The sequence below is a fragment of the Nestor notabilis genome, unplaced genomic scaffold (assembly GCF_000696875.1).
Source record: "Nestor notabilis isolate BGI_N333 unplaced genomic scaffold, ASM69687v1 scaffold31549, whole genome shotgun sequence".
Taxonomy (NCBI): Eukaryota; Metazoa; Chordata; class Aves; order Psittaciformes; family Psittacidae; genus Nestor; species Nestor notabilis.
In genome coordinates this window covers 18,069-32,466 of record NW_009943869.1, presented here as the reverse complement: position 1 = coordinate 32,466, position 14,398 = coordinate 18,069, and the positions used below count along the sequence as shown (strand labels likewise).

Sequence of the window (14,398 nt, the reverse complement as noted above, 5' to 3'; positions counted from 1 at the left end):
TTCTGCTTCAGTTTGTAGGATTGTTTTCTTCACTGATAAGGGGTCACTGGAGATAAGGTTCCCTGTTTCACTTGACCCTTAACAGAAAGCATCTTTCTGAGCGGATTGTACTCACCCTCTGTGCAAAGCTTAATTTGTCTTCTTCCCACATGGTAACCTGTCAAGATGGCACAGCTTTTGCTGGTACTAGGAGTGTACCACTCTGTGTTGCATGTGGACTAATCATTGTAGAGGTAGATTGTACTGCCTGCAATCGTGATGAATTCTTTAAGGCTGCCATAAAGGATTGCTTCAGCCTTGCCCAGTAGACAGTATTATTCCAGAGCGCTATTAGTAGAAGAGGCGATTAGTGTGTCTTTAAATGAATGGTGCCAGTGGGAATGGCATGTTAGGCAGGGCAGCTGCAATCTCAGCCTGAAACACAACCACCCTTGAAACTCTATCTCTACTCCACTGACCCATGCAGGCTGACTTCATACTGTTGACTGACTGTGCAGGTTGCGTCAATGCCTGAAATGTAACTGCTTCCAGGCAACAGGGCAGATCCTGCCTGTACAACTGACAACGCGCTACTCGAAGCAGGGGAGAAATTGCATTTATGCATCTTTTCTGTAGCTGCCCACAGACGACTGGACTCGGCAGGTCCCTTGTGCCTGTGTCCTGGGTTCCCCAAGTGGAAATTGTTTACTTTTCACATTGAATGAAGGTCTGAAATAGTTATAAAGACATAAAAATGTGAGATGACGTTTCCCAAGGATGCTTCCCCACAGAGCCTGTTATCTGTGGGGTGGGAGAATCCTCCCTCAACGAGGGTTTCCCCATGAAACATGCTTCCAAGTGTTACACTCTCAAAGTTGTAGGCACGATAGTCTCTGTGACAGATGAAGCTGGGTCCCAAAGGCTCGTTTACTGTAGCTTTATCCTTGCAACCACAACTGTCTGCCCGTGCAGAGCTTTACCTCATGCCCCTTGGTCCAAAACGCCACACAAGATGGAGCTCCCTGGGGCAAGGGAGAGGCTCTGCTGCCGCGCCTGGAAAGCATTTCTTGAGAACCAGCCTCTCTCTTTTGCTAAGTGCTGCAAGCCACAGCAGGAGAAGGGGGTGACCTTTTTCCTTTTTTGTGCTGGGTGAAAGTCGCTCTCTTGCAGGAGCACAGAGCGTTGCAGAGCCCCATGTGTGGCTGGAGCTCGCTGTGATAAGCTGGTTGTTTTCCCCTTCTTTCCCCTCCTCGCGCTGCGCCGGGCTTATCTGGGTGCCTGAGTTATGTTAAGTAGCGGGTGCATGCTTGCTCTCTATTCTCCTCGCTGCTTTTGCTCCTTGGATTTCAATTCCAAACATGGTTATCCATTTGGGGTCTCTCTCCTTTCCGTTGCCAAGTGATACACATTCCACACTCCACACCAGCTCCCTCTGCTGCTCTCTCACGGTCGCTATTTCCATTTGCCAGAGTGCAGGCGAGAGAGCAGCGAGTGCAGGGAGATCTGCGTCCCGTTTGTGAGTTTTCCAGCTAATGGCCTCTACTCTTTCTTTGACTGAGCTCTTTTGGCCTCGTATTTGCAAGTTTCTTTTCTCAGTGCTGTGGCTAAGGAGGGGGCCAGCTGCCGGTCTGTGAGACACACAGAGCAACGAGCCCTTTTGGGATTTTTTTCTGGGCGCAGAAACGTTCAGCAGCATTTTACCATGTCACTCTGAAGCGTGCTGCTGTGGGACCAGCCGGTGCTCAAGAGGAGGAACAGCAGCTCTGGTTTCAGACCTCTGCAGCACCCTTTGCGTATGAATTCATTTTGAGCGCAGGACAGCCGGGGAGGGTGGGGAGTGGGGAAGGATGAGTGCAAGCAGCCTCTCTTGGGACCAGGCTCTTCTCCAGCCTCCGGTGTGTGATGCCTGGAAGGACATTTTGGAGGGGGCAGCCTATCATCTGGCCAGCTGCGTTGTCCTCCTGGGTTACATGGGGGGAAGTGGCATCTTTGGGTCCTTCTATATCTTTGGCCTCCTGGCCCCAGGCTACTTCTGCTACGCTCTGTGGGGCTGGCTGAGTGCCTGTGGGCTGGATATCTTCATCTGGAACATGCTGCTCGTCCTCACCTGCTTGCTTCAGCTGGCTCACCTGGCTTACCGGCTTCGCAGAGACACCATCCCCGAAGAGTTTAACCTCCTCTACAAGACCATGTACCTGCCCTTGCAGGTGCCCCTGGAAGTCTACAAAGAAATTGTGAAGTGCTGCGAAGAGCAAGTCCAGTCGCTCGTCAGAGACCAGAATTACGCAGTGGAGGGCAAGACGCCCATTGACCGCCTCTCATTGCTGCTGTCTGGCAGGTAAAGGCTCTCCTGTTCCTGAGCAAAGTCTGACAGCAAAGTGCCATGGCTTATTGTTGTGGTTTCACCCTGTGTAGAAGGGCTTTGAGATATGCATCTGTTTGTTGGGAAGGGGGACAATCTGAGTATTTCAGGGAATGGTTCGCAGAACCAGGCTATGTGCAGTGAAGCATCCAACTTAGCCATGCTGTGATACTGCTGAGGAATCTGTACTTCTTTCTCCATCATTTTAAAGTTATCTCATTTCTGATGGGAGCAGACTTGCTGTGAGAGAGTGTTTCTCAAGGCAGGAAGGCAATGTGTCTGGACCTGGGGTCTCTGGGGGTACCAGACCTCTCTGATGTGAGTGGCTGTGCACTGAGTATGCCGAGTCCACCTGCTGCCCCAGACAGCAGTGTTCAGGGAGAGGTCCCACCCCTGTTCCCATCACCTCAGCCCTCAGGGCTCTGAAACGTCTCACTTTGAGGGTCATTTCATCAAAAGAGAGCACACTTTCCTGTGGTGGATCCCGCCTCATCAGGCCTCTTTCTTTCCCTGTGCTGTCATGCATTCATGATGTTCCTTCCTCTGGACCACTGAGGAGGACCTTGAGGACCTCTAGATAGTCACACCAGCGATTTAATTATTGAGTGAACTGTGCTGAACAAGTACTGGCGTTTGTTGCCCAGAGATCCTGTGGCGTGCCTTTACGAGCGTTTCTCTTTGTGATGTGCAAAACCCAAATGAATACAAATAGTAATGATGTTGGCCTCCCAGTTGCTGCCAAGCACTTGGCAGTGAATATCAAGTGAGAGTGGGAAAGGAAGGAGATCTGTGAATGGGAGCAGTGCTGAGCTGTAGGAGGTGTGTTTCATAAGGAATTGTTTCCTTTAGGAAGACAAACCCAGCATCACCCTAGGACTTAAGTTTTACTGTGGTGGTCCATCCTCTCTGGTGATGGGATGTGTAAGAAAGGCTTGTCCTTCCTTTTTTTTTGGTGTTTGTCCCATTTCTAGGATGTGTTAAGAGTATCCTGGGACCACTGACCAGTGCTGAATGGCGAAGCATTGGGAGGAAATGGGGTCTGTGTGTTTCCGTGAGGTGTCTTTCCCCTTACCAAATGTCTGTGCTGAGCAGCTTGCTCTGAAGTTTACCTATCTGCAAATAATGTCAGTGGGAAGAGTCTGTGCTGTCTTGCCCTCTGCTGGATAATCTGATGCTCCTCTGTGGGCATGAAGGTCCTGCAATGGACAGTAAGTTGGTGCTCATGGGGTAGCTGTTCTCCTCTTTTGCAGTGGAAAGTGTGTATCTTGGCTTGTACAGGATGCCCTATGGAGACGGGATTGGATTTGCATTTCCTGGTATCTACTCTGTTGCCTTGTGTGGCCCTTGCTGACCCAGCAGAGCATTGCTGTTAAGATGTCCCCTCTTAAACTGAACAGGAGCAAGACAAGGGGAGCTTGAAAATGCAGAATGTGCCTGGATCAAAAAATGTGCTTTATTGTCCCTGACCCTTCCAGGCAGCACTCCCAGCTGACCCTTGTAACTTCTGAATTGCTCTTGCTGAGTTGCCTTTGTGCATTGTACAACAGGGGAACATGGTGACAGGAAAGCAAGAGGCCCCAAATCTGGTGGTGCAGGGCTATGAATAGAGCTCCAGAATGCCCTGCCATTGACCCAGGTCTGTGCAGCTCCAGTCTGCTCCCACAGCACGGCTGGGTGCGGGTTTGACCTTGACATTGGTAGGCAATTGTAGCAGAAGTAGGGGAAAAGGATCCTTGGAACACCAAGAGAGAATGAACCCTAATGTGCAGCAAACTGTAAGCTGACAGTGTGATGTGTCAGGAATGATGACCAGTGTGATTTTGGTGGGTTCTGGGTGTAACAGCTTCCCAGCATCAAGTCAGGGAATGTCTTCATGCAACCCTGGTGACAGGAAGAAAATGCAAGCCACAGGCTGACTTACAAGTACCTGAAAAGCAGCAGCAGTCTCGCAGGGTGAGAAGGGCTGGTTTAGGACCAAGCATTGCACCTGTGAGGTGCTTTGTACTAGGAAATGGAAAACAGAAGGAATATGAGGAAGTGGCAGCAAATACCCTTTCCCACAGAGAAAGGAGTGACAGCCCCATAGACTGGAGTGTCTGCAGCTGTCCTGGAGAGGGTATGAGACACACATGAGATAAGGAGAAGTCTTTTCCTCCCTGGTGGGACTGGCTGTGTACATGTTGTGTGAGCTGATGAGGTTCGTGTGACATCTCCTTTGTGTCCTAAGCCTGTCCTCTCTGCAGGGTCCGAGTGAGCCAGGACGGACAATTCCTTCACTACGTCTTTCCGTACCAGTTCCTGGACTCTCCAGAATGGGAGTCTCTGCGACCCTCTGAGGAAGGAACTTTCCAGGTAATCCAGCTTTGCTCTTTGCTGCTTCGTTGTGTGTCTGAGAAGGGGATGGAGGGGGCTCATGATGCCATTCAAAGCTAAGTGCGGATACTTTCCTCCTCTTCCTCGTGGGTTAGCCAGCGCAGGATGGTGCGATCAGTTATGTTACCTTTATTCCTACCTTCCTCTGAAGAGCTCAGTGCATGCTCCTATCACCTGACAGCCGGGATGGTGGAGCATGGTGCTCCTTCCAGTTTAGCAGGGAGATGAGGTGCTGGATTGCTGGCTCTCTTCCGTTACAGCATTCCCTAGTACCTGTGTTGAAGCATTTGCCCTGCACACTGCTAGTAGCGTGGATGGTTCCAGCAGTCACTGCAATATGCAGCAGTGATGTAAACCCATAAATATCCTTTTCCTCACAGAAGTTTCTGATGGTGATGTGGTTCGGGTGGAGAGGCAGACAGGATGATTCACACCCAAATATGGTTCTTTCTGAGCAGAAGAATCCTGTGCTGAGAGGTCAGACCAATTCTGATTCGTACAATTGAAAGGATTTTGCTCTTGCTGTCAACACCCCACAGTATTTGTTTGTCTTTCCTTCTGGACGAGGTTACTTAAGCCCACATTTCTCTGCCTTTAACTTGCATTCCAGGACAGGCTGATCCCTGTCAGGATGTTTATCTAGAATATATCAGTTAGGGTATATGAGGAGGTGTTTTGTTAATCCCTAGGGAGCATGGCACAGTCGTGAGGGAACAATGAGTCTTTTCCACGTGGGCAGCCACATTCTGACTTGGTTAAACCAGGGCAGCTCTCTGAACCTGCTTTCCTCAGGTCTGAATTTGTCCCATGTACAAAAGGGTCATGGTGGTTGCTCCCGAAAGCTTTGCCATCACCAGTGATGATGGCCTTGCAAGAGGAGCAGTTGCAGGAGATGGCTGGTGGTGCAACTGTGTCACAGGGCTTATGAGCAGAAATAGTGATGTCGACCTAAGATAATGGGGTAGAGAGGGCAACAACAGCATGGCTGTACTAGAGGTGAGGGCATCTCATGTATTGCACAGGGCTTAAATCTAGCAGCAGATTGCTTCTAGCTCCTGGACTGTATCTGCCTCAGAGCTGAGCAGAGAGACCAATGGCTGCCTGGTGCTCCTGGCTGGGAAATGGCTGGCTGATGGCATGCAAGCTGCAAAGACCTCCACAGTGTTTTCTGAGCTAATTTCTGTGGAACTGAATGTTCCCAAACCTCCTGAGTGTCTTTATCGGTAGTGCATGAGACAGCTCAGGACCAAGCTGGTGCCAGGCTCCACCAGTCCTGCCAGCACCACACTTTTGGCCCTTCTCCTGCTCTGTGAGACAGGGCTGGTCAGGGAGGTCTGGCCAGGCTCTGCCTGGCACCAGGATGGGGAGGTAGAGCCCTTGGTGGGGAGATGCTCAGCCAGGTGCTGGAAATGCCCCAAACCTGCGGCTGCTTACTGAGGAGCATTACTGAGGACAAGGGGAATGGCTTTAACCTGCCAGAGGGGAGACTGAGATGAGCTCTGAGGCAGAAGTTCTTCCCTGTGAGGGTGCTGAGGTGCTGGCACAGGGTGCCCAGAGAAGCTGTGGCTGCCCCATCCCTGGCAGTGTTCAAGGCCAGGTTGGACACAGGGGCTTGGAGCAACCTGCTCTAGTGGAAGGTGTCCCTGCCCATGGCAGGGGCTTGGAACTGGGTGAGCTTTAAGGTCCCTTCAACCCAAACCAGTCTAGGATTCTTTGAAGAAGTAGCAGCTTGTGTGACACCAGCATTCAGCACGTGAGACGTGACCAAGTCCATGTTCCTAGTAGGGCATTACTTTTGATGGCCATGCTTAGCCATGGTGATGTAGTGCTTTTGGCAGCTGTTTAACCCACTAGTCCCTCTTACTTGAGTAAGTTCTAATACTGTGTAGTATATTTCAACCCTTATTCCTAGTATCAAAATCATTTGGTTACAAAAGTGCATATTTGACTCTGGGACTTTGCTGGAGGAGCACATGGGAGATTTTTCTTGCCTGTTTACCCCATGGCTGTTTGGATTGAGCAGCTTCAATCCTGAACACATCAAAAAATGGCAGAAACTTGATGTGGTCTACAAGGAGAGCCGGTTTCCTTGAGCTTTCTATTCTGGCTATGTCTTCTTCCCACGCAACTGCTGGCTCCCAAAGCCCGAAAGAGTTGGGTTTCAGAGTTGGCACTTTTCCCCAGAAGACTGAATTATGGGCTCTGCCAATGCCAGAGCACTTGTGTCGAGGGGATTCATGAGTGGAATCTGCCCTGCTGTCCTGGTTAGGAGGCAGGTTTTCTTATTACATCTCACTTAATCCCCCATGAGAAGCGGAGGCTTTTGACTGCTGTGCCAGAAGTTGGTTGGGAAAACAAGAATCTGGTCACTTCGGTTTCTGTGTGACTCTTCCTCTTGCTCACCTCAGCCCTGGAAAGTTCTCAGGTTTTATCTCCTATATTTCTTTCATAAGGCAGCTGCTTGCATGGCAGTGGCATTAAATATCAAACCCAAGGACACACACATGCAGCCAGGCCGTGTTCAGCTTCCCTGTGGCCCTCTGCCATGGTGGCTGGCCAAGGAGACCCCTGATACAGGGTGAAAGGGAGCCCCCGGGATATTTTGGTTCCAGCACTTGTTCACATGTTGGTGTCTTCATTACACTCAGATGTTCTTCTTTAGCCCAAGGCAGCTTGACCCTCCCTGTCTTTTTTATCTATTATTGTTATTATCATTATTATAGTATTTATATATTACAATATACACTCATGTATTCTATAATGGTTTTTATTATTAATAGTCTATTCTTACAGCTGGGGGAAAAATGGCTCTGTTTGCATTGGCAAAACCCAAAGCAAAATGAAATATTCTCTAACATCAACTCAACAAAGCCTCAGGTGAGCTCCCTACACAGTAAACCCCTCTCACTGAGCTGTGCCGCATGTCCTTCAAAGCCATCCAGCCCTACAGTGCCCAACAAAGCTGGTGAGACAGGCTTTCCCTCTGGTGTAGTGTGACTTAGGCAAGCATTCCAGGTGGCCCTTCCCACTCCCAGGGCCTTCTCGACACAGGGGTTGTGCAATCCAGCTTCAGGATGGGCTGGAAGCCTGCCGCAGGGCTGGTGACTTGGGCTGGCTGGGCATGCAGAACACCCCCTCTGCAGCCTGTCTGCGGAGAGATGAGAACATCATAGAATCAACCAGGTTGTAAAAGACATTTAAGATCACTGAGTCCAACCGTTCCCCAGCACTGCCAAGGCCACCACTAACCCATGGCACTGAGGTTCTCGTCTACATGGTGTGTGAACACTTGCAGAGGTGGTGACTCCAGACCTGCCCTGGGCAGCCTGTTCCAATGCCTGAGCACCCTCTGGGGAAGGAATTGTTCATAATCTCTGCCTAAACCTCCCCTGGTGCAGCTTGAGGCTGTTTCCTCTTGTCCCGTTGCTTGTTACTTGGGAGCAGACACCAATCTCCCCTCCTGGCTCCATCCTCCTTTCAGGCAGTTGTAGAGAGCAATAAGGTCCCCCTTGAGCCTTCTCTTCTCCGGACTAAACCCCACCAGGTCCCTCAGCTGTTCCTCATCACACTTGTGCTCCAGACCCAGGCGGTGCTGCCCTGCTCATTTCAGTTGTATCACTCAAATGTCAACAGGGAGCATCATTTGAAAGCGAGAGAGTGATATTTAGCCAGCCATGTGGCTAGGTTAAGAAAGGGCATGCCACTAATTGCATAGGAAAACCTGACCTCAGGCTCCTTGGGGAGCGAACAGGTAGGTAAGGATGTATCTGTCCGGCTTGGATGATCTGGCTTTCCAGCCCCACCATCTCCAAGGAGAGCAGGCATTGAAGGGGCTGGGGACCTTCACTGGAGAGAAGCATGCAGCCCCAAGGTGAGTTCCCCCCACCCAGGCAACAGGGCTTACTCTGCTCCCTCCCTCAGGTCACGCTGACGGCTGAGACTGACTGCAGCTTCATCACCTGGCCGAGGAAGAAGCTGTATCTCCTCCTGAGGAAGGACCGCTACATTGCCCGTCTCTTCTCCTCCCACCTGGGCTATGACATCTCGGAGAAGCTCTACTCCCTCAATGAGAAGCTCTTTGCCAAGTTTGGCCTGCACTTCGACATCCGCTTGCCCAGCCTGTACCATGTCCTCGGGCCAGCCTCCTCTGAGGGGGAATCGGAGGACTGCGAGGAGTCGCCGCCTGCCTCTGGCCAGGCTGATGGCTCTGAGCCGCCTCCGCAGCCACCACCACCACCACCACCGCCGGCTCCTCAGCCCCAGGCATCCCGGCCTGACAGTGATCTGCTGGGTGAGGATTCCACCAGTCTTGTCTTGGAAGATTTTGCTGAGTTGCCGGGGTCTTTTATGGACTATGTGAGCGAAGGGGAGTATATGAAATGAGGGCACTCCCGGCACAGGCACGCCTCACCCTGTGTGGGACCCCCGCGTAAGTACCCGCCTGTGGAAGCAAGTCCTTCCTGGGATGCAGCTCCTGGACAGAGCAGCAGCCCCCGCCTCTTGCCCGTTTTTGCCATGGATTTGCTGGTCCGTAGCTGGTTTTTGCCTGCTGCCCCAAGGAATGTCACGAGGTGGGCTCAGGCGCTGGGATTGTCTTAAGGAAAAGCAGCAGGGTAGAGGCTTGCCTCCCACTGCCCCGGGGGGGGGGAAGCTGCACTGTGGGGTGGAAAGGGCCCATAACCTGGCCGTAGGAAACTCTTCCCTTCCATCAGAGAAAGGAGAGGCAGAGAAACTGAAATGGTGCCCAGGCTGGCGGGTGGTACATGAGTGCATGCAGAGACCCCACAGGGCTTGACCTGGCTCGCCATGAGGTAGAGCTGTGCCTAAACACATGCCAGTATTGAGCTGAGGAAGATGTCTACAGCTGAAAGAGCAAACAACCCGGGAGATGCTGACAGGGGTAGAAACGGCTCCAGGGTTTATGAGGAGTAAATAGCAAGGAGTTGCTGTTCACCCTGCAAGTGCTCAGTCTGGGCAGGGGAAGAAAGCTCAGAGTCCTTCTTCCTCCTGCCCACCACAGCTCATCTGCACCTTTGCTCTGTCCTTGTTTCTGCTGGGCTTCATCTCAGCCAGATCAGTGAGGTGTTGAAAAGACTGCCCTTGTCTTTCCAGGGTGCTGAGCTCTACTGCTGCCTGTGGCACAGCTCTTACCTCCAGTCTCTCTGGGTGGACTGACAGGCTAAAAATACCCCAAACTCTGCTTTCTGCTGAGTGGGAAAGAGATGCCCTCTTCCAAAATGCCAGCTCCTTACTCTGCAAGGGAAAATTCCCTGGCCTGGTGGATGTGAGGGCAGAGGAGCGATGCAGGCAAACAGAAATAGGCAGGAGGGTGGCCTGTGTTTGAAATTCAGATCCAAGTGGCCCAGAGAGAAATTCCACACTCCATCACTTCTAGCCAGCTGCTGCTGGCCAGCTGCAGACCTACCACCACCCCATAATAGCTGCTTTCTGGCATCCAGCAGCCAGACACCAAGCCTGGGATGGGGATTTCTGTCCTAGAAGTGACCACTATATATGTCCCAGTTGGGCCTGCGTGGCAGGGAGGAAGTTGCAGGGCTGGGTGCAGGCACCTATGAACATGGTGCACCATCACACCCTTGCATTTCCCTGGGTCTATGGAGCTGCAAATGCTTGGGCTGTGGACTCACCAGCAGGGAGCGTGAAGCAGGACACACTGCCCTCCTGCAGTCACCTCCCCTACCCTGTGATGCTTATGCACAAGCCATGCTGCTGTGACGGCAAGGGGACCGTCTCTCCTCGGTGCTCTCTGTTGTAAGGCTGCCTGGGTCAGACTGCACTTGCTGTCTGCAGTAGGCTTCTGGTGGAAAAGGCTTTTCTCCCTGTTTCATCAGTTTCTATTCTTTTGAAAGTGAAACTGGAAGATCTTCCTGTTTTGTACAGTTCTGCTTTGAGTTATGTGCCTGTTCCTGCACTGCTTCCGTGCCTCCCAACTTAAAACCTGGGATACAAAAATCTGGACAGGGAAAAAACAAGTTTGGTTTTGCGCAAATCAGATACAAAGCTGGTGAGAGTTTCGCTTTGGGTTTTCGTCATTTGTTTGCTCATTTGTTTTTAAAAAAAGGAGGCACAGAGAGAAAAAGAGTATTTTTTTCTACCATAGAGGTTGTGGGGATGTGAAGTCCCTGGTCCTGCTGGTACACTGCTGGAGAGAGGGATTTGTAGCTCAGCTTTTTTACAGTCCTTACTTGGAGAGACAAGAATATTGAGTCGGTTATGAGACAAGCATCCTCCTGTCAGGCATGTCTGTTGGATACATGCAATCCAAAATGAACACAAATTGTGTTGTAAACGTGGTGAAGTCGCTTTGTCCTTTGCTCGTATTTCCTCAGCAGAAAGGTGTCCATTCTCAGGTCACTGGCAGAATTCTCCTAGCTGATCAAGCTCGGTAATACTGGCATGTGAAATGCAGTTTAAGAAGGAAGGAGGCAAGGGACACCACAGCTTTGTTTGGTTTTTGTTTTTTTGTTTCCACTCATTTTTAGTAACGAATCAAACCTGTGAACATACACGAGGTGTACACGTATGTGTATGTTAGGGCAAGCTTGTGCCACATAGCACAAAGCTATTCTTTCTTTCACACAATCCTTTTAAAACATGGTGGAAGCTGGAAGCTTTTGTCTTTCTAGATCATGTGTGTGAGGTGACATCAAGGTGTGATGATACTTGAAGTAGACCTGTGATAAAAGCCCATATGTTTCAGAGGCCAGTGTTTGGGGTGGGAGAGGAGGATGATCTTCCTTGGAGGCAAGAGCCAGTGTGGCATTTTAATTTCAAAGGTAATTAGGCAAGGAAACACAAACTGTTTAGCGTGTTTGTAACAGTGGAACAAGCGCTTCCTTGTTTCTCTGCTAGGGTATCCTAACCACATCACACAGAATCACAGAATGGTTTGGGTTGGAAAGAACCTTAAGATCATCCAGTTCCAACTCCCTGCCATGGGCAGGGATGCCTCACACTAGACCATGTCGCCCAAGGCTCTGTCCAACCTGGCCTTGAACACTGCCAGGGATGGGGCATTTAACACTTCTCTGGGCAACCTGTGCCAGTGCCTCACCACCCTCACAGTAAAGAACTTCTTCCTTATATCCAACCTGAACTTCCCTTATTTTAGTTTGAACCCATCACCCCTTGTCCTATTGCTACAGTCCCTGGTGAAGAGTCCCTCTCCAGCATCCTTGTAGGCCCCAGCAGCACAACAGTAGTTCTCACATCCAGAGAGATGTGGTTAGGCAACTTGGGTGCCTAAACACAAAAATCAATGGTACAGAGGGGCTGCAGATTCCCCTTCTGGCCAGGCATGTGCTGCAGCTCAGCGGATGATCTGAGCAGGTCTGTCATGGCTCAGGGAAAGCACTTTCGTAACTTTTCCCTTGGAAGTGGTGAAATATCCCTGCTTGTCCGTAACAAACAGGGATATTCCCTGCAGTGTTGTTGTTTGAAGTGATAGCTGTGGTCCCAGAGATCAGAGCTCTCCTAGGGCTTTCCTCCTGGTCTATGCCCTCATCTCCTTCCCCAGCAGCTTTCAACCTGGGTAATCAACTTCCAGCTCTCAAAATTCCCTGTGCTGAAGTGCTTCTATAGATCACATTCCTTTCCATTTTCTGGCATTACAATGGCCACCTTGCAATACTACATGATGCAGAAGGGCAATTCTTGAAGTGCTGCAAAAGTCATGCAGAAAAAAATATTCCTGGGACATATATTGGCCTATAATTCTTATAATCACAGTTCTTGAAAAGAGTTTCTAGTCTGCTTACGAGCAAGACAGACTTATACCACACTGATGAGCACATGATTTCTCTGAGGAAGAGAGAGATTTCAGTAACTTACAGGCTGCCTGTTTGAAAGGGGCAGGTAAAGGTTCTGTTCAAAATTTGCTTCAGTAGTGTACAGCTCAATGCTCCATAGCAAACTAAGCTTTATTCCTTGCATGAAAATTCAACCAAGCAAAAGCCACCTGCTTTTTTCTCCTTTTCATATTGCATTTGTTCTAGTGCTGCTGTCAAGTGCTTGCAAGATGTGAAACTGTTGCTACCTGGTTTTGCATGGATGTATCTGGGGGCTGGCTTTCTATCTGGTGGGTGAGGTGGATGGAGAGAGGGATGCTTGATGGCCTGTAGCTTGTTAACTCTAAGTTGGTAGGAATTGTTTTACACCTGCTTTGAGAACAAAATCAAAAGGGTTTGTTTCACCAACACCACAGAAGGTGCTTTCGAGGAAGCTGGTTTTGCTGTCTCAGGATGGGTGCATAGCCCCATTTTCTGATTTATTACATGTTGAAGAATCATTTTGCATGCTAGTTTAGGAGGGAAGAGAAGAAAGACAGGCAATGGTGGGCTCCTTGAGGTTTGTGTCTTGGCAAAATTTGGAAGTAAGATTTATTCCTTTGATAATAATGGTGTGCTCTTCCCCCCTCCCTCTTCCCTCCCCTCCCTGCCCTTTTCCTCACTCCCTCCCTTCCTTCTCTCTGCAGCATCTGGTAACCTTCTCCGGAGTTCTCCCCACCCTGTCTGCAAAGGACGAGCCCCACTGGCTCCTACTCAGACACCCGAACTCTAGGGAACAACAAGCTGTTTTGATCCCAAAGCCCCTCCAAAGGAGCATATGCTCACACAGGTTTCTGACCAGAGAGACACTCTTTAGCATGCACAAAGACGTCTGCCTGCAGACATGTACACTCAGGAGCACGTGAATTACACACGAGACTGCAGTGTGACACTCCAGCACCTCCCACCCCATGGTTGTTCCCCAGAGCTGCCTGCCCCAGTGTGCTTCCACAGTTTGTTTTCGAGCCCTGCATCTCCGAGGTGTGTCGGCAGCTCTGATACCAAGGTACACCGGTATCGCGGCAAGCGGTACCAGCCTGCTCACAGAATCTGTGTTCCCTTTGATTTAATGATTCTCATTAAAGTCAGAGATGAAACTACTGGTGTTTGAGGATTTGGAGAGGGAGGTGATACTGTTTGAAAGGCTTGAGGTGATCTTAAGGCACGGAGGGAAAGGACAGGGGAAGATGGGCTGCCTCACGGTTTTGGTAATGGGCTTGCAATGGAGAGCATGATATGGAGATTTGATATCATGCACCCCCCCCTTATTTTTGTGTGTGTGTGCTCAGCAGGAGGTGACCTCCGGGTGCACACACTGAGTGAAGAAATGAGTGAGTACAAAACATCTCTGGTGAGAGCAGCCACTGGCAGGAAGAAGTACCATTTTCTTAGGTGAAAATAGTGTGGAGAAGCAGCCTCTTCGGGTTCAGCTGCAACAGGCTTTGACTGATGAGCTTCACCAGCCACCTCCTCTGTCAGGGATTTGGAGATGACAGTGCCTCTGGAGGAATCCACTGTCCCACAGAGCCTGGTGCAGCCAAGCTGGGTGGTGAGGGTAGGAGCCTCTCCAGGCCAGATATCCAGGGAAGGAGTGAGGACCATCAGTCCCTCCATCAGCACGCTCAGGGAAGGATGTTTTCTGTGCCTCTTGGCACAGACACGTGGGGACACGGCTATTCTGTGTGTGGGGCTGGCTTGATGTCAGCCCTGGGCTCGTGGAGGCAGCACTACCTGCCTTGCGCTGCTTGCACAGGGGCTGTGGCCCAGAGACTGGTTTGAATGTCTTGCAAGTCTCAGCTGGGTGAGTTCTCTGCCCTTGGGATCTGGCACTCTTGCT

At 50.6% G+C, this 14,398-nt stretch overlaps 1 protein-coding gene across 4 annotated transcripts; it reads left to right on the top strand.

Moving 5' to 3' along the window:
• Positions 1–1,826: 1,826 nt before the first annotated feature.
• POPDC2 (popeye domain containing 2) lies at positions 1,827–13,294 on the top strand. Of its 4 annotated transcripts, none has more exons than XM_010022131.1 (4): positions 1,827–2,317; positions 4,585–4,693; positions 8,636–9,005; positions 13,209–13,294. In XM_010022131.1, exons 1-4 carry the CDS (start codon positions 1,827–1,829, stop codon positions 13,292–13,294), a joined length of 1,056 nt encoding a protein of 351 aa, XP_010020433.1. The 4 variants fall into 4 exon arrangements, with proteins under 4 accessions (XP_010020433.1, XP_010020430.1, XP_010020434.1 ...); XM_010022128.1 differs by having other exon boundaries at positions 8,636–9,078; positions 13,207–13,294; XM_010022132.1 differs by lacking the exon at positions 13,209–13,294 and adding an exon at positions 9,022–9,045 and having other exon boundaries at positions 8,636–8,842.
• Positions 13,295–14,398: the final 1,104 nt, after the last annotated feature.

Excerpts from the sequence above, each read along its gene's own strand:
- POPDC2 (XM_010022128.1), top strand. The coding sequence starts at position 1,827 with ATGAGTGCAAGCAGCCTCTCTTGGGACCAGGCTCTTCTCCAGCCTCCG. Across the intron at positions 2,318-4,584 it reads TCATTGCTGCTGTCTGGCAG|GGTCCGAGTGAGCCAGGACG; the intron begins GTAAAGGCTCTC and ends TCCTCTCTGCAG. Across the intron at positions 4,694-8,635 it reads CTGAGGAAGGAACTTTCCAG|GTCACGCTGACGGCTGAGAC; the intron begins GTAATCCAGCTT and ends TCCCTCCCTCAG.